Source organism: Centropristis striata, chromosome 20 (assembly GCF_030273125.1).
Source record: "Centropristis striata isolate RG_2023a ecotype Rhode Island chromosome 20, C.striata_1.0, whole genome shotgun sequence".
Classification (NCBI taxonomy): domain Eukaryota; kingdom Metazoa; phylum Chordata; class Actinopteri; order Perciformes; family Serranidae; genus Centropristis; species Centropristis striata.
The window spans coordinates 34,081,323-34,104,833 of record NC_081536.1 but is presented as its reverse complement, the minus strand read 5'-3'; the positions used below and the strand labels follow the sequence as shown (position 1 = coordinate 34,104,833).

The window sequence follows — 23,511 nt, the reverse complement described above, 5'->3', positions numbered from 1 at the left end:
TTTTTCCTTTATTTCCTTTGTCTGATCCATCTTCATTATGTATGAAAAAAGTTGACAAAGAGGAAAACGAAGGACATTTTCACTATAATTTAGTTAGTTTTGTAACCACAAAATACAGTTTCAGTTTTTTTTTTAAAAACTCATGTTTTTATTTCAGTAAACGGAAATCTTTTTTCAATTATAGTTTTCGTTATTTCATTTCATTTTCGTTAACTATAATAACCCTGTAACCATGGTAACCCTAACATAAACCTGCTGGTGACCTTTAAACCTTTAAAACAAAGTCTGAAATCTAAAAAAAAAACAAAAAAAAGCCTTTAAAGAAGTGAGGACCGGCCGAAATGTCCTCACTCTGTTGGTTAAAAACCTGTTCTGGTCCTCACTATGTAGGAAGTACGAGAACACACACACACACACACACACACACTAAGGAAACACACACATTCTCACCCACACACACACAATACTTTGACTCTCTCAGTGTAACACACACACCGACACACACACTTTCTCTGTCAAAAATCTGTCGAACAAACACACACAAACCCTCCCACACACACACACACACACACACACACACACACACACACACACACACACACACACACACACACACACACACACACACACAGGCCCAGTGTGTGTCTCCGTGGGGACGCCACCCTTCGCCCACGCGGCCCGGCCCCGGGGCTCTGGGGGGTTCTGGTTTTGTGTGTGGAGCCGGTCGGGGGTCCGCGCGGCCCGGCCGAGCCCAGCGGCCGATTAATCATGTGTCATGTGTTCCTCTGGTGATTATGGATCTTTGTCTCCGGCGGTTCGGCCGCCTGCCTCCAAACAACCAAACCGCCTTTTGAGTTTTCATCTCACAGTTTTTTTTTCTCTCGGCGGCGTCATCTGCTGCTCGACGCTCCGCCTGACCTTTGACCCCGCAGCCACACCTCGCTGCTGCAGCTCCACCAGCACTCAAACACCAACTCTTTCATCTTTCACCTCCAATCACAAAGACTTCTGCAGGATTCTCCATTCTAGTTTCCTGCTGCAGGAATCAGAGTTACCGTGTCTCTTTTCTCCCATCAGGTCCTTTTAAAGAGCGTTAAAGACGTTACAGAGACTCAATTTCTGCTAAACTGAATCTTTTTATTGTTTCCTGACAAACACCACGACTCTTTCATCTTTTACCTCTAATTCACAAAGACTTCTACACGTTTTACATGTTAGTTTCCTGCTGCAGGAATCAGAGTTATCAGAGTTTTTTTGAACCACTTAAAAAATAAGAAAACCAAAATAAAAATAATGCAGTACATTTCTAGAAAATAACTTTTTTGCCAGTGTAGAAAAAAAACAAGAAAAACCCAGTAAAACTTTAAATTATATATATATATATATATATATATATATATATATATATATATATACATACATGTTTGTTTTTTCGTTTATTTAATACGGATATTTATTTTTTATATTTTATTTACTGTATAGTATCTGTACTTTAAAAAATCTGTAAAATAACTTCTTCATTTGTTTTTATTATTATTTAATTTTTTTTTTTTTAATATTTACTATTATTTGATGGCAACTTTTGCTTCCAGACAGTTTTTTTTTAATTAATTTGAATTTTTTTTCCCAACATGGAACAAGAACAAACTCTTCTTTTGTGTCTTGTGTCTCTTTTCTCCCATCAGGTCCTTTCAGACGTGTTAAAGACGTTACAGAGACTCAATTTCTGCAAAACTGAATCTTTTTTATTGTTTCCTGAAAAACTTTATTTGATTTTTTATTTAAACTTCACATTAGTGTGTGTGTGAGAGGTTCGATCCTTTTCTTCTCTCTTCTTCTCAACTTTTGTTGCATTTCTTTTTTAATTCCTGCATTTAATATTTTAGTTCTCGTTGTTTTTGAGCTGATTTTATACAAATGAATCCACATTTTTTCTGCACGTTCTGCATGTTAGTTTCCTGCTGCAGGAATCAGAGTTTTCCTGTTTTTTCTTTAGTTAAATCTCTTTTCTACCATCAGGTCCTTTTAAAGAGCGTTAAAGACGTTACAGAGACTCAATTTCTGCTAAACTGAATCATTTTTATCATTTCTTGACAAACTTTTGTTGCCTTTTTTAAACTTTCCGTTCGTGCATTTGTTGTTTCAAAGGCCAAAAATGTGACAGAAACAAAACAAGATGTTTCTTTTATCTTTTACCTCGAATTCATAAAGACTTCTACACGTTTTGCATGTTAGTTTCCTGCTGCAGGAATCAGAGTTTTTGTGCATTTTCTTCAGATAAAATCTCTTTTTATTGTTTCCTGACAAACATTAGTGTGTGTGTGAGAGGTTCGATCCTTTTCTTCTCTCCTAAACAAACTTTTGTTGCCTTTCCTTTTTAATTCCTGCATTTGATATTTTAGTTCTTGTTGTTTTTGAGCTGATTTTATACAAATGAATCCACATTTTCTTGCATGTTTTGCATGTTAGTTTCCTGCTGCAGGAATCACAGTTTTTGGTGCATTTTCTTCTTTTCTGACAAACTTTAGTTGCGTTTCTGTAAAACTTTTCCCTTAATAAGTCTCAGAGGTTCCAGAGCTCTTTTGTTGCTTTTCTTTTTTAATTTTACATTCCTGCATTTAATATTTTAGTTCATTTAGTTTAGTTAGAGGTTCAGGGCCTGATTTTATCCAAATAAATCCATATTTTGCATGTATTTCTTCAGATGAAATCTCTTTTCTAACATTTCTTTCTAGAGTTGATCCAGTCTGATGCTCAGTGTTGTTCATGTCTCTTTCTTTCATGCTCCAGAAACTTTTGTTGCCTTTTTTTGAACTTTCCGTTCGTGCATTTGTTGTTTCAAAGGAACAAAAATGTGACAGAAACAAAACAAGATGTCTCTTTCATCTTTTTACCTCAAATTCATAAAGTCTTCTGCACGATTCTGAACGTTTTGCACGTTAGTTTCCTGCTGACTGCTGCAGGAATCCTCCAGTTTTGGTGCATTTTCTTCAGATCAAATCTCTTTTCTAACATCAAGTCTTGTTAGTCGTCTGACATTAAATCATTTTTATCATTTTCTGACAAACTTTAGTTGCTTTTTCTTTAAAATTTCCATCTGTAAGTTTGTTTTAAAGGCCAGAAATGTGAGTTCTCCATGTTTTGGAGCTGATTTGATCTAAATGAATCACCATCTTTCCTGCATTTCTTTCTTCTTTCTGTTATTTCTTTCTTTTTGACTTCTCGTCCTAAACGTGAGTTCAGGTATTTGAGCTGATTTGATCCAGATGACTTTGAATCAACGTTTGGTCTTTTCTGCTGGTTGAAGAAGAGCAGCGAGCAGACGATGATGATGATGATGATGATGATGTTTAAAAAGGAACTCTTCCTCTCTGAGCTGCAGACAAAAGACCCTCCGACTCTAAATAAACACCATAAATCATCTGAATCTTCTGCTGCGTTTCCTGTCACTCACAGCTTCTCTCTCTGTTAAACTCAAACTGATCCTTTAAACATTCTCACTGAAAACAAGAAGAAAAATGTGGGGTTTTCACTAGTTTTTCCCTCTTTTTGCTACGTTTTGCACAATAAACGCATTTTATAAAGCAGTTTATCTGTGTATTTGTTGCACAAAAGCACATAAATCATCTCAAACTGAATGATTTAAGCATTGAATTGAACATAAGAAGCAGAAATCAGCTCTGAAAAGAAGAAATATCTGTTTTTTTCACTAGTTTTTCCCTCTTTTTTTCTACGTTTTGCACAATAAATGCATTTTATAAAGCAGTTTTTCTGCAAAAATGTCCAAGTTAAACTAACGTGCAGAACATTTTCCTGTTCTCCAGATATTTAAATCATTATTTGGGTTTAGATCTTTTTATCTTTGTGCCACAAAAACACATAAATAGTCAGAGGACTCCGAGATAAAAGAAGATAAAAAGATCTCAACGCGTCCAAATAACAAGAAAATGTTCTGCACATTAGTTCAACTTGGACATTTTTGCAGAAAAACTGCTTTATAATACGCATTTATTGTGCAAAACGTAGCAAAAAGAGGGAAAACTAGTGGAAAAAACAGATATTTCTTCTTTTCAGAGCTGATTTCTGCTCATATTTTCATTCTGATGTTCAACTTCATGTTTAAATCATCAGTTTGAGACTATTTATGTGTTTTTGTGCAACATTAAATATAAAATCTCTTTTCTAACATCAAGTCTTGTTGGTCGTGTCTCAGTAGAACAGTGAATCCTTTTCATCGTTTACTGACAAACTTTAGTTGCGTTTTCTTTAAACTTTCCATCTGTAAGTTTGTTTTAAAGGCCAGAAACGTTCTCCATGTTTTGGAGCTGATTTGATCTAAATTAATCACCATTTTTCCTGCATTTCTTCAGACTGGATCAAAGCTTGTTGACTTCTCGTACTCAGAATGAAGAATATGAGCAGAAATCAGCTCGGAAAAAGAAGAAATGTGGGTTTTTCACTAGTTTTTTCCCTCTTTTTGCTACGTTTTGCACAATAAATACAAATAATGAAGCAAATTATCTGCAAAAAGTTAAAGTTGAACTAATGTGCAGAACATTTTCCAGTCAGAATCACAGCTTCTTGTTCTTCTTGTTCTTCTCAAACGGCATTTAAGAAGGAAAGTTTGATCTAAAATGAGAGTCAGATGATGAAAACTGTCTAAAAGCAGCTGATTCTCTTTAATAAAGTGAAATGTGAAGCTGTTTGATGCAGATAAGCATCATAAATCCTGCTGTTCTGCTCCTCAGATTGTTTCTGGTGTCTCAGAGCTTCAGCAGGTTTCTGGTGCTGAAGCCTGAAACGACGTCGTCAATAGACCTGATTGAATATTCATGGAACATATTGAGTGCTGGCTGTTTATGGGTTAATAGAGATCAGAGATCAATGAGCCGAGAGGAGATTCAACACCATCACAGGAACCAGAACCATCAGAACCAGAACCTTTAAATACTCAATAAGTTCATCTAGAGCGTCTAAAAACCAGCCGATAAACTATAAAACACGTTCGAACAACGTTTACTGCAGAAATAAAACAAACTGCACCACTTTTATTTTACACTCTGAGAGAAAACTCAGAATTATGTCTTCAATAACGGCAAAATAGAGCTGCAAACACAACGATGCTGCAAAACTGAAGTTCATCAGGTATTTAAAAATATATATTTTTACTTTATTTTATTTATTTATTATATTACTGTTTTTCTTCAATATATTATTATTATAATTATATTAATATTTGTTTTATTTATTTAATTATTGTATTTTTTTAATTATCAACACTTTTTCCACTATATTATTTTTCTTTATTTTATTGTTTTTATTATCATTAGCATTCTATATTTTTTGTTGTTATTCATTTTATTATTATTAGTTTTCTTTAATTTACTATCTTAAACATTCTCTATTTTTCTTTATCTGTTTTTTTTTCTTGATGTATTAATGCTATTTTTTATTATTGTTCCTTCTTTTCTTAAATATGATCAATATTCATTTATTTTTTTATTATTTTTAATATTTATTTGATGCAATTCCAGGGAATATTAAACAAATAAGATATCTAAAAAAAAAAGTTTTTATAGTGCACTTTGGGAAAAATCAATCAAACTGTTGTTGGTTCATTAATTTTAATAAATCAGTTTTTTGAAAATGTTCTTTTGTGTTTAAAAGGAATCCCTGAGGGATGTTTGACAGAATGAATCACAGATTCTTCTCTGAGAAATCAAATATTTGCAATTTGCAATAAAAAGTGAAATCTGCTCTTAGAAAAATGATAAAAGGAGCAAAACTAACAACTAACCTCTGCATCAACCACTTTATATATTTATTTATTTTAAGGATCTGCTTTATTTAGTTTATGTAGCATCAGAAACCTGTAATATCCAAACACAAAGGGCCAAAATATTTAGTTTGTTAAAAGAAATCCTCACATTTTATAGCTGAATTAGAAAATATTCTGCAGCTCTGCAAGAAAAAAAGACTGAAAGTCAAAAAGTAGCTGCAGAATTTAGTCAAAATCATTTAATCTGCTTCTTATTTCAGCTCTGCACTAAATCAAATATCTGTAATTTATCACAAAAAGTCTCATCAGCTCTTAGAAAACCATTAAAAAGAGAAAAGGAAGAGAAACTAACAGACTTTAACTGAGTCACATCAACAAGAAGCTTAAAACAAGTTTAAAACTGCTCCAACATTCATCTCACCGAGAAATAAAACCTGAACGTTTTACAGACAAAACTAAAGAGAAACTAACGTGCAGAACATTTCTTGTTATGTGGACGTGTTGAGATCTTTTTATCTGCATCTTTGTTGCACAAAATCACATAAATAGTCTCAAACTGATGATTTAAACACAAAGTCAAACATCAGAATGAACATTATGAGCAGAAATCAGCTAAAATATGTGTTTTTCACTAGTTTTTCCATGTTTTGCAGGATAATTTCCCATCTTAAAGCAGTAATGTGCAGTTTTTCTCCCTCATGTGACAAAAGAACAAACTCACTTTAAAGTCGAACATCAGAATGAAAAATACGAGCAGAAATCAGCTTGAAAAAGAAGAAATATGTGGGGTTTTTCACTTTTTACCATCTTTTTGCTACGTTTTGCACAATAAATGCATATTATAAAGCAGTTTTTCTGCAAAAATGTCCAAGTTAAACTAATTTGCTGAACATTTTCTTGTTATTTGGATGTTGAGATCTTTTTATCTTTGTCTGTGTTGCACAAAACACATGAATAGTCTCAAACTGATGATTTAAACATTAAAACAATAAAAAGATGTTAAAGTTGAATATCAGAAGGAACAATATGAGCAGAAATTAAGCACTAAAAATAAGAAATATGTGTTTTCTTCACTTGTTTTCCCTCTTTTTGCTATATTTTGAACGAGAGATGCATATTATAAAGCAGTTTATCTGCAAAAATGTCCATGTTTTGCAGGATATTTTCCCATCTTAAAGCAGTAATGTGCAGTTTTTCTCCCTCATGTGACAAAAGAACAAACTCACTTTAAAGTTGAACATCAGAAGGAAAAATATGAGCAGAAAAAGAAATGTGTTTTCTTCACTTGTTTTACCTCTTTTTTGCTACATTTTGCACATAAAAAAACCATAAATAGTCTCAAACTGATAGATTTAAACATTAAAGCAATAAAAAATCCTTAACGTTGGAACAATATGAGCAGAAATCAGCTCTCAAAAGAAGAAATATGCGATTTCCCCACTTTTTTCCCTCTTTTTGCTCCGTTTTGCAGGATATTTCCCATCTTAAAGCAGTAATGTGCAGTTTTTCTCCCTCATGTGACAAAAGAACAAACTCACTTTGAAGTTGAACATCAGAAGGAAAAATATGAGCAGAAAAAGAAGAAATATGTGTTTTCTTCACTTGTTTTACCTCTTTTTTGCTACATTTTCGCATAAAAAACCCATAAATAGTCTCAAACTGATAGATTTATACATTAAAGCAATAAAAAATCCTTAAAGTTGGAACAATATGAGCAGAAATCAGCTTTGAAAAGAAGAAATATGCGATTTCCCCACTTTTTTCCCTCTTTTTGCTCCGTTTTGCACAATAAATGCATATTATAAAGCAGTTTACCTGCAAAAATGTCCAAGTTTTGCAGGATATTTTCCCATCTTAAAGCACTAATGTGCCGTTTTTCTCGCTCATGTGACAAAAGAAGAAACTCACGTTAAAGCGGCGGCGAGGAGAAATCCTCCTGGCGCTCCGAGCGGCCTCCTCCTCCTCCTCCTCCTCCTCTTCCTCAGAGGAACAGAGGGATGAATGAATGAGGGAAAGAGGAGAAAGAGAGTGGTAGTAGGAGCTTGTGGAGGTGAATGAAGCTGTTGGTGAGTCGTTCCAACTCTAACTTATCGTCTCTGGATGTTTTAGAGCTTCGCCCCCTCAGAGGGTCTTCATCAGCCGCCGGCCGGTCGCTCGCTCGGCCGGAGTGCGTGGGCAGCAGGACAAAAAGAGAGCGAGAGAGAAACAATACGATTGTTCCACCTCTCTCTGCTTCCTCCCTCGCACTTAAAATTGTTATGGTAATGAGGAGGATTTTAGCTGGACGGCAGATTGTTACAGAGAAACATTTCTTCAAACACTTTCGTCATTTTTAACCTCCTGCTATGTTTCTGTGGGTCAAAGATTAAAAAACTAAAAAAAAATAGGTTAAAGTGTTTTTTCACAACAATAAAACAATAAAAATGTCAAATAAAAAAAAACTAAAAAAACAACTTTATTTTAAACCATTTTATTTTATATGTAGGTCTTTACGATGTTCATAAAAAAAGTTTTAACGTTTTATTGTGAAAAACGAGTTAATTCACCTCATTGAAGCTGATCTGAAAATCAACTTCATGTAAAACCATCTTATTTTATATGTAAATATTGATTTAAATGGTTAGAAATGGAGTAATTAATGAAAAATACATTATTTTTTAATTAATATACATTATTGGGATTTTTTTAGACACTTTTGGATAATTAAACGGGTCAAATTGACCAATTTCAAAGATTAAAAAACGAAAAAAAAAGAGGTAAAAGTGTTTTTTCACAACAATAAAAATGTAAAATAAAATGTAAAAAATATCAACTTTCTGTAAAACCATCTTATTTTATATGTACGTCTTTACAATGTTAATAAAAAAAGTTTTAAGGTGCTTTTATTGTGAAAAACGAGTGACTTCTCCTCATTGAAGCTGATCTGTGAGAGATAAAGAAGAACACCATTGTACTAAATATTGATTTAGATGGTTAATAGTGTTTAGTCATTAATAAAAATATTTTTTTTAGTTTCTGACACTTTTGGATAATTAAACATGTCAAACTGACCCGTTTCAAAGATTAAAAAAACAAAGAAAAGAGTTAAAAGTGTTTTTTCACAACATTAAAACAATAGAAATGTAAAATAAAATGTAATTAAAAAAATCAAATTTATGTAAAACCATTTTATTTTATATGTAGGTCTTTACGATGTTCATAAAAAAAAGTTTTAACGTTCTTTTATTGTGAAAAACGAGTTAATTCACCTCATTGAAGCTGATCTGAAAATCAACTTCATGTAAGACCATCTTATTTTATATGTAAATATTGATTTAAATGGTTAGAAATGGAGCAATTAATGAAAAATAAATTATTTTATAATTAATATACATTATTGGGATTTTTTTAGACACTTTTGGATAATTAAACGGGTCGAATTGACCCGTTTCAAAGATTAAAAAACTAAAAAAAAATAGGTAAAAGTCTTTTTTCACAACAATAAAAATGTAAAATAAAATGTAAAAAATATCAGCTTTCTGTAAAACCATCTTTTTTTATATGTACTTCTTTACAATGCACATTAAAAAAAGTTTGAAGGTGCTTTTATTGTGAAAAACGAGTGAATTCTCCTCATTGAACCTGATCTGAAAATCAACTTCATGTAAAACCATCTTTTTTTATATTAGATATTGATTTAAATGGTTAGAAATGGAGTAATTAATGAAAAATACATTATTTTTAGACAATTTTGGATAATTAAACGGGTCAAATTGACCCATTTCAAAAATTAAAAAACTAAAAAAAATAGGTATAAGTGTTTTTTCACAACAATAAAAATGTAAAAATGTAAAATAATAATAATAATAAAAAAAATCAACTTTATGTGAAACCATTTTATTTTATATGTACGTTTTTACAATGTACATTAAAAAAAGTTTTAAGGTGCTTTTATTGTGAAAAACGAGTGAATTCTCCTCATTGAAGCTGATCTGTGAGAGATAAAGAAGAACACCATTGTACTAAATATTGATTTAGATGGTTCATAATGGAGTTATTGACACTTTTGGATAATTAAACGGGTCAAATTGACCCGTTTCAAAGATTAAAAAACTTTTAAAAAATAGGTTAAAGTGTTTTTTCAACAACAATTAAACAATACAAATGTAAAATAAAAATAAAATAAAAAATCTACTTCATGTAAAACCATTTTATTTTATATGTAGGTCTTTACAATGTACATTAAAAAAGTTTTAAGGTGCTTTCATTGTGAAAAAAGAAAAAGAGTTAAATGGTAAGTGTTTTTTCACAATAAAACAATAAAATATATAAAATAAAATTTTTAAAAATCAATGTCATGTAAAACTATTGTTTTTTTATATGTAGGTCTTTACAATGTACAATAAAAAAAAGTTTTAACATGCTTTTATTATGAAAACCGAGTGAATTCTCCTCATAGAAGCTGATCTGTGAGAGATAAAGAACACCATGAACTAAATATTGATTTAGATGGTTAATAATGGAGTTATTAATACAAATATTTTTATTTTTATTTTATTTATAAGTTATTAATAATATATTTTAGTAAGTTAAAGTAAAATGTTCTTAATGTGCTCAGAGTAAAAGTTGTGATTTTTTGCAGTAAAATATTCCGTATGTGGAGTTTTATGAGGCCGACTCGTGTTGGATAAATATTATAGTAAAATTAAATAAAAAAATTAATTAAATTAAAAATGAATAAATACTTGAACTGAACATGTTATAAATTAATATATTGATTTATTTCTGTCTCTTTTAACCTCTAGATGTTTTTTTTGTATTGAATTTTGTATTGTACATGTTTACGTTATTTTTTTATTATGCAGCTAAAACACTAAAATACTATTGATTTATTTTATTATTAATTCATATTTCAGTATGTTAAATTATGTTAAATAAATAATGATAAAATATTAATTTAAAAGAATTATAAAACAATATTTTTAAAATTATAAAGTCTAAAATAAATTAATACGTATTAAATAATAAATATGAATGAATTATAACTAAATGTAAAAGTGCCATTTAAACTTCTTTTCATAGAAAAAATATAAAATGCAATTTTGATTGTTTTTTTTAAATATAATTTAATAAAGTAAAAATACATTTTGTCTCAATAATTTTATTATAATTTTTCTTTCTTTAAATATTACATTATTTTCCTTATTTTTTATGTATTTAAAAAATATATGTATATATGTTTTTTAAATACATAAAAATTAAGGGAAAAAAATAATGTGTGTGTGTGTATATATATTTGCATTGTTTTCTGCTGTGTCCAAGCTAAAAAAAAAAAAAAAAAAAGGTTTTTGAGTCAAAAGGGAGCAGAAATATTTGAAATGTGCTGATAAAGAAATATTAATGTGAACATGATAAACTTCAGAGAGAAATTAAAGCTGGTTTCTACTTTCTGACATGGTCAACAAACTGTTAGAACAAAGTGTTTGTTTGTTTACTGCCTCTTGTTTACCATCAACGATGTGAAGTGTGTGTCTTGATGTCCAGTTTGTCTCTGAATAAACTCTCTGTTCGTTCTATTGAGACTGTTGGATAATAAATAAACACACTCTGATTCTACCTTCGCTGCTTTAACTCTCTGAGTCTGTTTACTCTGTTTCTGAATCCTTCTATCCTGCCTGGATACAACAGCTACACATGCTGAAATCACATGCTGCGTCATTTTATTTACTCAGTTTGTGTCTTTTTATGTTTTTTTTGTCATTTTGTATCTTCTTTAGTCATGTTGTGTCTTCGTTAGTCATTTTTTGTCTTTTTTTTAGTGATGTTGTGTTTTCTTTTTTTTGGTCATTTTGTGTCCTTTTTTAGTCATTTTGTGTCATTTTTTGTCATTTCGTGTCTTTTTTGTCATGTTGTGTCTTCTTCCGTATTTTTTTGTCATTTTGTGTCTTTTGTTGTGTCTTTTTGTCATTTTGTATCTTCATTAGTCATTTTTTGTCTTTTATTAGTGATGTGGTGTTTTCTTTTTTTTTGGTAAGTTTGTGTCTTTTTTAGCCATTTTGTGTCGTTTTTTTTTTTTTTTTTTACTTTTTTGGTCATTTTGTGTCTTTTGTTGTGTCTTTTTTAGTCATGTTATGTCTTCTGTGTTTTCTTAGTCATTTGTGTCATTTTTTTGTCATTTCGTGTCTTCTTCTGTGTTTTTTTGGTTAATTTACGTCTTTTTTTTAGTCATTTTGTGTATTTTTTGGTCATTTTGTATCTTTTTTGTAATTTTGTGTCTTTTTTTAAATACTTTTCAGTAATTTTGTGGCTTTCTTTTGTAATTTTGTGTCTGTTTTTGGTCATTGTGATAGTTCCTCCAGCGGCCCAGGTAATGAGAGTTTGAGTCTCCTGGTGTAAAGGGGTGATGTTTAGCTCCCTGGCCTCCTGCAGAGGGAGACAGTGACACCATGTGGCCACTTCTGATTACTGCAACTAAGCACTTCAACAGTATTTAGTATTTCTTTGTTGAGAGCTTTTTCCACATTCAAATTCCAAGTGAGGCCAAGAAAGCCAAATTAATATCACGATTCCTCTTCAAAACAACATATAAATGAGATATGAACCTTTTGGAGTTTGGGGCTATATTGATGGTTTTGACTCTTTTTCATTCTGTATAAACGACTTCAAAAATCTTTATTATTCCATGCTGGTGTCGTTTTTTTCTGCACAACCTCACTTGATTATTATTTTGTCATTTTGACTTACTGGATCAACATGAACTTGAACACAAAAACACACAAAAAAAGAAAAAAAAGAAAAAAAAATTAAAACACAAAAACACACAGAAAAAACAAAAAATTACAAAGAACACATAAAAAACATAAATACACAAAAAGAAGATACAAAAAAGCACATAAAAACAAAATCACACTAAAAAAACATTAAACACAAAAAATGACAAAACATATACATAAAAAACAAAGAATACACAAAAATGACAAAAAACAGTAAAACAAAAGAAATACAAAAGAAACACAAAAAACACAAAAATGACAAAAAATATACATAAAAAAACATTAAAAAAACACAAAGAATACACAAAAATGACAAAAAAAAACAACAGAAAAACAAAAGAAATTAAAAAACACGTAGAAAACACAAAAAAAATTACAAAAAACAAAAAATTACAAAAAACACACAAAGAACACAAAGATCATACAATAAACATTAAACCCAAAAGACTGCATTAAAAATGCTGAATGCACTCTGCAAAGTTCAATAAAATCTCTGCAAAAACTTCGGTGGTTGGTCGAGGTGTTTTTAACCTTTGCTGGAAAAGAGTTGATGCATTAAATTGAACATGAAAATATAAAAACACAAAAAGAGAAAAACAAAACATACACACAAAAAACATAAAAACACAAAAAATGACAGAAAATGAAAAAACACACAAAAAACACAAAAACACACATAAAAATCACACAAAAAACAGTAAACACAAAAGATTGCATTAAAAATGCTGAATGCATACTGCAAAACTAGAAAAATCTCTGCAAATAAAGTAAAATCATGTTACTACACTTGGTCGAGGTGTTTTTAACCATTGCTGAAAAAGAGTCGATGTATTAAATGTGACATGGAAACTTTAGAGTTGAGCTGCCAGCAGGAAACATGCTGCTGAAGGTTTCTACGTGGTGACGTCATGAAGAAGTCAAAGTGCTCCGGAGCTTTAATGACTCCAGAGGGTTCATGAAGAAATACACATTATTAATCACATTATGAATCACATTATTAATCACATTATTAATCACATTATGAATCACATTATTAATCACATTATTAATCACATTATTAATCACATTATGAATCACTCAGCCTCTGATATTCAACAACAACAGATGACTGACTCACATATTCAACTAATTAACCCTTTATCAGGCAAAGAACTATATTTGGTAACTTCACGTAATATTTCGAGAAAAAAGTTGCAAATTTACTAGATTAAAGTGGCAAATCTACAAGAAAAAAAGTTGCAGATAGGACACTCATTGAAGTACTTGCAAATTCCAAATTTCAACCCTTGAGAATATTGGAGGATATTACATACTGCCAGAATGTGTAAAAAAAAATATGCACATATATATCTATATGAAAATAATTTTTTGAGAAAAAAGTTTGCAAGATTAAAGTGCACAGATTTATGAGATTTAAAGTGGTGAATCTGGGAGAAAAAAGGTGCTTTTTTCCCACTTTTTTTCTCGTAAAAATGCGACTTTTTTCGTGCAGGATTCCCACTTTAAATCTCTTTAATCCGCAACTTTTTTTCTTGTAGATTTGCCACTTTAATCTAGTAAATTTGCAACTTTTTTCTCGAAATATTACCTGAAGTTACCAAATATAGTTCTTTGCCTGCTAAAGGGTCAAAGGTTAAAATGAACAGAAGTGGCTCCAATAAGTGTAATGTTTGGGTGATGTGAATAAAAACCAGGTGCGTGGATGATGTCGGTGTCATGTTTGTTCTTTAATCTTCGATGGTTTTCACACAGACCGACAAGTTTCAACAGAAAGTACTCCAGGTCTTCACAGTATTGCATTTTGCACAGTGTTATAAATACAGACGACAGAGTTTCTCAGTGAAGGCACGAAACTAGAGATTACTTCTGCAGGAAGGAAGGAAATAAAGAGAAATAAAGAGAAAATCCCTACGGACGCACATGAAGGAAAGGAAGATATCAAACTCGGCTCCAGGATCTTTTGCTCCTTTGGATTTTCGCTTCACAAAAGGAAAATAAAAAACAAACGAGTGGTGATTTGATTTTAAAATAAAAACAAAAAAAATTTAAATTTAATTTAATTTTTGAGGGTCAGAGGAGGATAGACGTGAACATGATTTGATTTTTGTTTTATAGTTATAATCACAAAAATTTTAATCAAAACATTGCCAAGTACACTTCAGAGCCTGAGACTCTTATTTTGATGGGGAGCGGTCCCCGTTTCCCACTTCCTGTTTCAGTTTTCATTATACGACTTATTAAGATAATCAGACAAACTTTAATTTTTTTAAATATTAGTTACGAGAAAAAAAATCTTTCTACAGAGAAAAATCTTGAAAATTATTTTTAATTTTTCCAATAAAAAATACATTTTTTTTAATTCCAAGAAATCTCTCATAATTGTCAAAAATTATACATATAAATGACAGAATTGAAAAAAAAACTAGAAAGAATTTCAGGATTGTTTTGATCGCGTCTGCGTGATTTAATTAAATTTGAATTTTGATTAATTTTTAATATTTCTTTTGTATTAATAATTACGAGAAAAAAACTCTTCATACAGAGAAACATCTGGAAAATTATTTTTCATATTTCTGATAAAAAATTACTTTATTTTTATTCAGAGAAATCTCTCATAACTGTTTTTCAAGATTTGAAAATAGGAATAAACTTTATTTACCGACCATTCACGCTTTTATTTTGTAAATGACAACTTCAAGTTGCACAATATGAAACAGGGTTTTTTTTTAATAAAAATTTTTGTTATTATAACTAGAAAATCAAAATCAAATATATTTTATCGATCCATCGATCCCTTTCTCACCCTGATGAAGTAAAAAGCCTATTATTATTATTATTATTATTATTATTTTTATTTTTAGGTCCTGAGCACCAACACTGTGAGGACCCTATTAAAAATGAGTCTGTTTATTATTATAACAGCAAATGAATCACGTTTTTGAGGCTTTATCATATTCCAAAACTAATTGAATTGAGCCCCAAAAACAGGTTTGTTGTAGAGACACAAAATTTGGTCCATCCATGTATCATGGGAAGACGCACCAAAAAGTCTCAAGAAGCCATACCCAAAAACGAACAGGAAGTCAGCCATCTTGGATCAAAAATGGCGTTTTGGACGTTTTTCGCCATTTCCACGCTGCATACTTTAACAAACTCCTCCTACAGATTTAATCAGATCGACTTCAGACTTCTTTAGTACCATCACAAGGCCTTTGACATCAAAATTTAATAAAAGCTTTGCAGACCGTCACACTATGTGGGCGTGGCATGGCGGCAAAATATGACTTTTTTTCATAAAACACGAGACAGTTTAACTGGACCATACATTATCCAATCTGCCTCAAACTTGTCATGAATGATGATGGTCCATCACTGAACAGTTCTACATAACAATATTTCACCAAGTCCCGCCCCTTTTGATTAGCCACGCCCCTTTTCCTAACTAAAGAACCGTTAGTCGTAGAGACTTGTATGAGGTGTCAGTGAACTCAGCAGAGAGTCCTGGATCACGTCGCCTCTTGTATTTTTAATTTAAATGTTTGTATTTTGAATCGACAATCAAATAACCGCTCGTTTTTTGTTTTTTGAATATCCCTTTGTGATCGACAATTCCAACGACCAAAAGATACACGGATCGCACGGAAAAAGTTTATTTATTTTTTCATTACACAACATAAAAACTAACTGTTTAATCTCTACCGACGCACGGCCAGAAAGGTAGTAGTGTCAGAACCAAACCAACAGTAACTGCAGTTATTATAATACTTGTTCGGTTATGTTTTCACCCAGACTTCTCTCTCTCTCAGAGCACATTTTCTTTTATAATAAAACGTTTTATTTGTCCAGACTTTCCCAACCCGTGCATGAACTCTGCTGATTGTCCCTTCCTATTAAAATCCAACAAGCCAAGTGCTCTGGGTTGGTTTAGTGCAACTTTCCCTTCAGATAACCATTAAAATAGACCTCGCTCTGCTACAAAAGTACACATAGTAGTAGTACAAGATAACAGTACAAGTACTTGGGTTTTTTTATTTTTGTTTTTTTTCGCTACATATGAAGCATGCTGTTCACGGTAACACAATAGCTACATATGTAGTAGTACTAGTAGTAGTAGTAGTAGTAGTAGTAGTAGCAGTAGTAGGCTGCCTCATGCATCTTACACCAGCTCTTTCAATAACACACACACACACACACACACACACACACACACACACACACACCTTTCCAAGAGTTAAAGCTGCTGTTTGCATAAAAACCCAAAAACGAGTCATTCATTCTGCCTGTTTTAACCACTTAAATCCAGCACGACCTCACCTACAGTCATGGAAACATGATGAGACCTCCTTGTTTTCTTCAGTTTCTTGTTCATTTTAATGTCTAGTTCAACATTGTTAAATATTCGCCTTGTTCTTTTCATCCGTTCTACCTTTCTTGGGGTAAAAAAGGTGTTCCTCAAGGCTCAGTTTTGGGACCCAACCTGTTCTTATGTTTATGTTGTTTTCTTCAGTTTCTTGTTCATTTTAATGTCTGGTTCAACTAAAGGTTCATTTGTTTGGACAAATATAATGATAACAAAAATAGCTGACAAGAGTTTAATTTAAGAGCTGATATCTAGACATTTAACATGGTTTTATTGTTGATGATTTTGGTTATGATCAATAAAACCATGTTAAATGTCTAGATATCAGCTCCAACTGGTCATTTTGCCCTTTTTTTGGGTATTATTGTGTCTTTTTGGTAATTTTCTCATCTATTTTTGGTCATTTTGTGTCTTCTTAGTCATGGAAATATTCTTAATAACCAAAATCATGATCAATAAAACCATGTTAAATGTCTAGATATCAGCTCTAATTAAACTCGTATCAGCAATTTTTGTTGTTATCATTATATTTGTCCAAACAAATGAACCTTTAGTTGAACAAGACATTAAAATAAACAAGAAATTAGAGAAAACAAGGAGGTCTAATCATTTTTTCCATGACTGTACATTACCTGATGATTATTCTTTCACTGGATCAACAGTTTGAAGCTGGAAAAACACCCAAAATAACCGCCTTAAAATCAGAATTTGAAAGTGATGTTGCAAGAAATTAAGGCTCAGATATACTTGATTTTGAAAAGCAGACAACCGGCTGCGTCGTGAATATACAGTAATGTGCAAAATGTGTGTAAAAAATGCTGTAAAATAAGAATAGGCGTGTTTCATGAGTTACTTCTCCCTGTAGTGAGACGCTCTGGGTGCCTCTGGATAAAAGGAGCAATAAAAACTGTTTCTTGGTTGTGCTGAAGAGAATCAGGGACTTTAATGGACAGCAGCAGTAACTCTTGGTAACACTCATGGACCTCTGTTTGAATACTGGCTGGAAATGAGTGTGTGGATCAGGTTTTTATCAGCGGAGAGTAAACTTTGTCTCCTCGGAGTTCTCAGGCCCAAGAAGCTGTTAAATAAAGTGACGTCTGATGCTTTTAAGACCGTTAAATAGAGAGCAAAGCTCTACTCACTAAGACTTTTTATGCCAATTCTACATGTAAATCAGATAAATAATGAAAAGAAGAAGTGAAAGCATGAGAAGAGAGTCTGGTTGTGACCCGGTTAGAGTTGTGTGGGACTACTACTTCCACTTGACGACACAGATTATCTTCGTATATAAAATATCTATTAACACCGTCAACGAAACCTTAAAACCAACGACAGCAAGGATACATTTTACACCGAATACCGTCTGACACATTTACATTCTGATCATTGGATGAGTGCAAAAAGAAGAAGAAGAAGAAGAAGAAGAAGAGTTTTACTGCAGATGGACAGTGAATGCATCACGGCACTGTAAGTCACTTGTGATGAAAGCGTTGATACGACGTCATTCATTAGTGATCGGAGAATCTCCACCCGTTTGTTTCTGTGTGAACAGAGGCGCTCCGAGGCGTCTCAGCTGAGACTTTAACTCAGAGTACATTCGTTTTATGTGTGGCGTCCCCAGACCCGGACCAGACCCGGACCAGACCCGGACCAGGTCCTCCTGACCAGACACGGCTGCTTCACTCCGTTTACAACCAGGATCTGCAGCTCAGAGACAAGATACTGACCAGCTCCACCAACAGCTGCAAAAAAACTCCTGCTGAACATGCTGGACTGTGTCAAATGAAGAATAAAATGTATTTATTGTCAAAAAATCTCATAAAAAGTGTTGATCGGCCAAGGCCTGTCACATTAATTACTATATCAACTTATCCTTCAATATATAAAAATGGACACTATATTTTTTTTTTAGTTTTTTGGACTCAATATATTGACTTTTTGTGCTTTAGAGCATAGATTTGCCACTTTAAATCTCATAAATCTGCGACTTTTTTTCTTGTAGATTTGCCACTTTAAATCTCGTAAATCTGCGACTTCTTTTCTCGTAGATTTGCCACTTTAAATCTCGTAATTCTGCGACTTTTTTCTCGTAGATTTGCCACTTTAAATTTGGTAAATCTGCGTCTTTTTTTCTCATAGATTTTCCACTTTAAATCTCGTAAATCTGCGACTTCTTTTCTCGTAGATTTGCCACTTTAAATCTCATAAATCTGCAACTTTTTTTCTTGTAGAGTTGCCACTTTAAATCTCGTAAATCTGCGACTTTTTTTCTCATAGATTTTCCACTTTAAATCTCGTAAATCTGCGACTTCTTTTCTCGTAGATTTGCCACTTTAAATCTCATAATTCTGCAACTTTTTTCTCGTAGATTTGCCACTTTAAATTTCGTAAATCTGCGTCTTTTTTTCTCATAGATTTTCCACTTTAAATCTCGTAAATCTGCGACTTCTTTTCTCGTAGATTTGCCACTTTCAATTTCGTAAATCTGCGTCTTTTTTTCTCATAAATTTGCCACTTTAAATCTCGTAAATCTGCAACTTTTTTTCTCATAGATTTTCCACTTTAAATCTCGTAAATCTGCGACTTCTTTTCTCGTAGATTTGCCACTTTAAATCTCATAATTCTGCGACTTTTTTCTCGTAGATTTGCCACTTTAAATTTCGTAAATCTGCGTCTTTTTTTCTCAGAGATTTTCCACTTTAAATCTCGTAAATCTGCGACTTCTTTTCTCGTAGATTTGCCACTTTAAATCTCGTAATTCTGCGACTTTTTTCTCGTAGATTTGCCACTTTAAATTTCGTAAATCTGCGTCTTTTTTTCTCATATTTTCCACTTTAAATCTCGTAATTCTGCGACTTTTTTCACGTAGATTTGCCACTTTAAATTTCGTAAAATCTGCTTCTTTTTTTCTCATAGACTTTCCACTTTAAATCTTGTAATTCTGCGACTTTTTTTCTTGTAGATTTGCCACTTTAAATCTCGTAATTCTGCGACTTTTTTTCTTGTAGATTTGCCACCTTAAATCTCGTAAATCTAAATATCAGTGGTTTTCCCTCATAATTATGCAGCATTTAATCTTGAAAATTCTTTTGGGTTTTTTTCTGGCATCATAATTACTATTGTTATAATTTTATTTGAATCTGTATGTTTTGACGTTTGATGGAGCTGGACAGTGTTTGAGCGAACTCATCGATCTCATCTCGTCTCATCTGAAGCCGATAAAGATGGAAAACCTTCTTGAAAACGTTAAAGAAACTGGTTCATCTTTAGAGAACAGATGGCTGGTTTTTATCTGCATCGGGCCGCGACCGCCAGAAAAAATAAATATCACAATAAAGTATTTCCAAGGTAACATATGTAAGGTTTCTCTCTACAGTATGTACAGTTTTTATCTCAGATTAACAGTTTCTGATCCGTCCTGATGCAGATAAAAACCTCCATTTTTCCTCTGGAGCCTCGAGTCTCCTGCAGGACGAGTCCGAGTCCGTCTGGTGTCACATGACTCTGTCTGTGCTTTATAAGCCAATCAGAGCTCCTCAACCACATGATGCTCCTGGTGGATCACATTATACATACAGGATCATCTCAATACAACAGAATATGATGAAAAGTCCATCTCCAGTAGTTCAAGTCAAGTACTGAGTCTTATAGATGGACAGACTTTTTTTAGGCCAACATTAACATATTAAACAGACTTTTAAAATGTTTTGTTTTTTTGTAATATAACATTTTTTTGAGACACTGAATTTTATTTTTAAGAAATTAAATAAATAAATATATAATAATATTATATTGAAAATAATAATAAATAAATAAATGAATAATAGTCGTAATATATAAAAATAAACATAAAATAAAATAATAAATACATGTAATATATAATAACAAAAATAAAAATAATCAATAATAAATAAATATAATATATAATAATAAAATAAATATAATTTATACAAATGAACATAAAATAAATATAAAATAAAATAATAAAAGATAATAAATCAATATAATATATAATAAAAATAATCAATAATAAATCAAGTATAATATATAATAAATGAAGACGTGAAATGTTTCATTCTGTGTGTTATTTCACCTTTTTGAAGTGAATTACTGACATAAATAAACTTTTCTATCATATTCTAATTTATTGAGATGCTCCTGTAAACAGTTTACAGTCGAGGGTTCGTGTTTAAAATCCTCCAAAGGTGCAGATAGATTTGTTGTGCAGATTAATTTATAACTAAACTGTTCTTTAAACCCTAAACGGTGTAATTTGGGCAATCTTTTAGATAAGACATGTAGAATAAAGTGATTTTTAAACTCATACAACTTATGATCTGGTCCATTATGATAATAATGTCTGTTTTTACAGTTTCTTTTCCATAATAAATGTGGGTATTTGGCCAAAAAAAGGTTTCCAGAGTGTTAAAGAGACTCCAGAGGAGCTTTACATTCACACTTTATGGAAGAAAACACAGTTTAATCTTTCCATAAACTTCTGCACCTTCAACTCTAACACGTGTGGAGTTTAATTACAGGTTTAACCCTTTAAAGCACAGACAGAGATCAGACGACGGGACTGATGGGCAGTTTGTTTGTTTGTTTGTTTGTTTTCAGGGAACCGGCCGGATGTAAAGGTTCAGCCGGAGGAGAGGACGCAACATCGGCAACTTTTCACCAACAATTCTTCAAAAATTCAACAACTTATTTCCACAATCAACTGGACAGAGAAGCAGGTTCTGAGCTGAAGTTTCTCCAGGTTTCAGGTTTCAGTCTTAATATTGTGATTTGTGCTGATTAATGAGAAGTTTCCACCCAGTGTGACACCTGAACGTCGTCTACTTCAGCTCATTAATCCATGGAAAAGTACAAAATATGCAAGAAAACAAAGCTGGCAATAAAAAACATTCAATACAAGGTGATGTTATTGTGTTCATGCAGTGATATTTGTTATTGCCTGCTGTTATTAATAAACCCTGTTACTCAGTAATAGTTACTGTGATGATGAATCAGACTCAACCAAACATTTAAAAAATGATGACTTTATATTTATATATATATTTACTTTATGTTGAAGCATCATTTAATGACTTTTTCATGATTTTCTTAGTATAATTTCTGAAAAAAAAATGAAAAAAAAATTTGGAGAACAATTGCAGCTAATCATGCTATATAAACATTAACATGATTTATGCAAAAATATTTTAAATTATATTAAAGGAAAAAGTAAATATCCCATCAATGAAAAATAAAAAATGTTAAACTTAAAATTACTTCAGCATTTAAAATTAATCCTGTAAAATTTAGGCAGGAAATTCAATTAATTTATTAATTAATAAATTAATTAATTTAACTTGTGTAAATTTGCTTTTTTTTTTATGTTAAAAGAAAAATAATACACAAATAAAGACTAATTAATTAATTAATTCCAAAATTTAAAAATTTAAATATGTGTTTTAAACAAACAGTAAATAGAGTACTAATTTATTCATTCATAATTTTTTTTTAAATGTGTAGAGAAAATAAATAATTTCTTAAAGTTGGATATGCAGATGGAATAAAATTAATTAATTAATTATATTTCTATAAGTAGAAGTAAAAACATTTAAAAATGTGTTTTAAACAAACAGTAAATTGAGTATTTATTTATTAATTCATCAATTTATTTTTTTTAAATGTGAAGGAAATAATAAATAATTTCTTAAAATTGGATAAGCAGATGGAATAAAATAAATTCGATAATAAATAAATTTAAAAACGTGTTTTAAACCAACAGTAAATGAAGTATTAATGTATTAATAAAGCCAGTAATTTATGTATTTTTTAGTCCGGCAGCGTCTGATGCAGCTTGATGTGACTGTGAGCTAACTGTACTTTTCCAAAAAGGTTAATACGCTGAAATAACGTCGCGTGAATCACCTGTTTGACCCCCGTCTGACTCCCGTTGACCCCCGTTTGACTCCCGCTGCCCCCCCTCTCCCCCGGTGTTCCTCTACGTTCTAGGCTTCGTACCCGGCGGATCGGCGCCGCTGGTGGTTCCAGATGTCGTCTCTGTGTTCGGGTCGGCAGAAGAGGCGGGACGACTGGGCCAGGCGCTCCCGGTGCTCCCGCTCCCGGTCTCGCTCCCCGCCGCCGCCTCCACCGCCGCGGAGAGGACGGCCGCCAAACTGCGAGGAGGAGTGGCTTCTGTTGTCGTGGAGACCGGACGAGGACAGCTGACCTCCGGCTGACCTGAAGTATCATATCGGAATAAATAAACACAGGAAGTTATTGATACTCGCTTATTTTCTAAGTGTGATTTATGAAATAAAATCAATGAATAAAAATAATAAACATTCTATAATTAGTTTAAAATCTGGAGCCGATCAAGAACCGGTTCACAGTTGTGTCACGAAAAACAAATGAATTCCTTTAACCCTCTGGAGTCTCCAGAAGCAGAAAAACATGGCTTCTTCATCACATCCAGACTAGAATACAAAGAAGACCAAAAAAAGACACAAAAAGAGACAAAGTGACAAAAAAAAAGACACAAAATAACAAAAAACACACAACAACAGACACAAAATGACCAAAAAAGACAGAAATGACCAAATAAGACACAAAATGACAAAAAAAGACAC

At 31.9% G+C, this 23,511-nt stretch overlaps 1 protein-coding gene across 1 annotated transcript in view; it reads right to left on the bottom strand.

Annotated features, from left to right (window-relative positions):
• Window positions 1–22,545: 22,545 nt before the first annotated feature.
• Window positions 22,546–23,511, bottom strand: part of znf365 (zinc finger protein 365) — a 38,038-nt gene continuing 37,072 nt past the window's right edge. Inside the window, exon 6 of the mRNA XM_059360004.1 lies at window positions 22,546–23,122. Within this exon, the coding sequence (XP_059215987.1) occupies window positions 22,891–23,122 (232 nt within the window). The 3' untranslated portion in view covers window positions 22,546–22,890. The remainder of the gene's footprint in view (window positions 23,123–23,511) is intronic.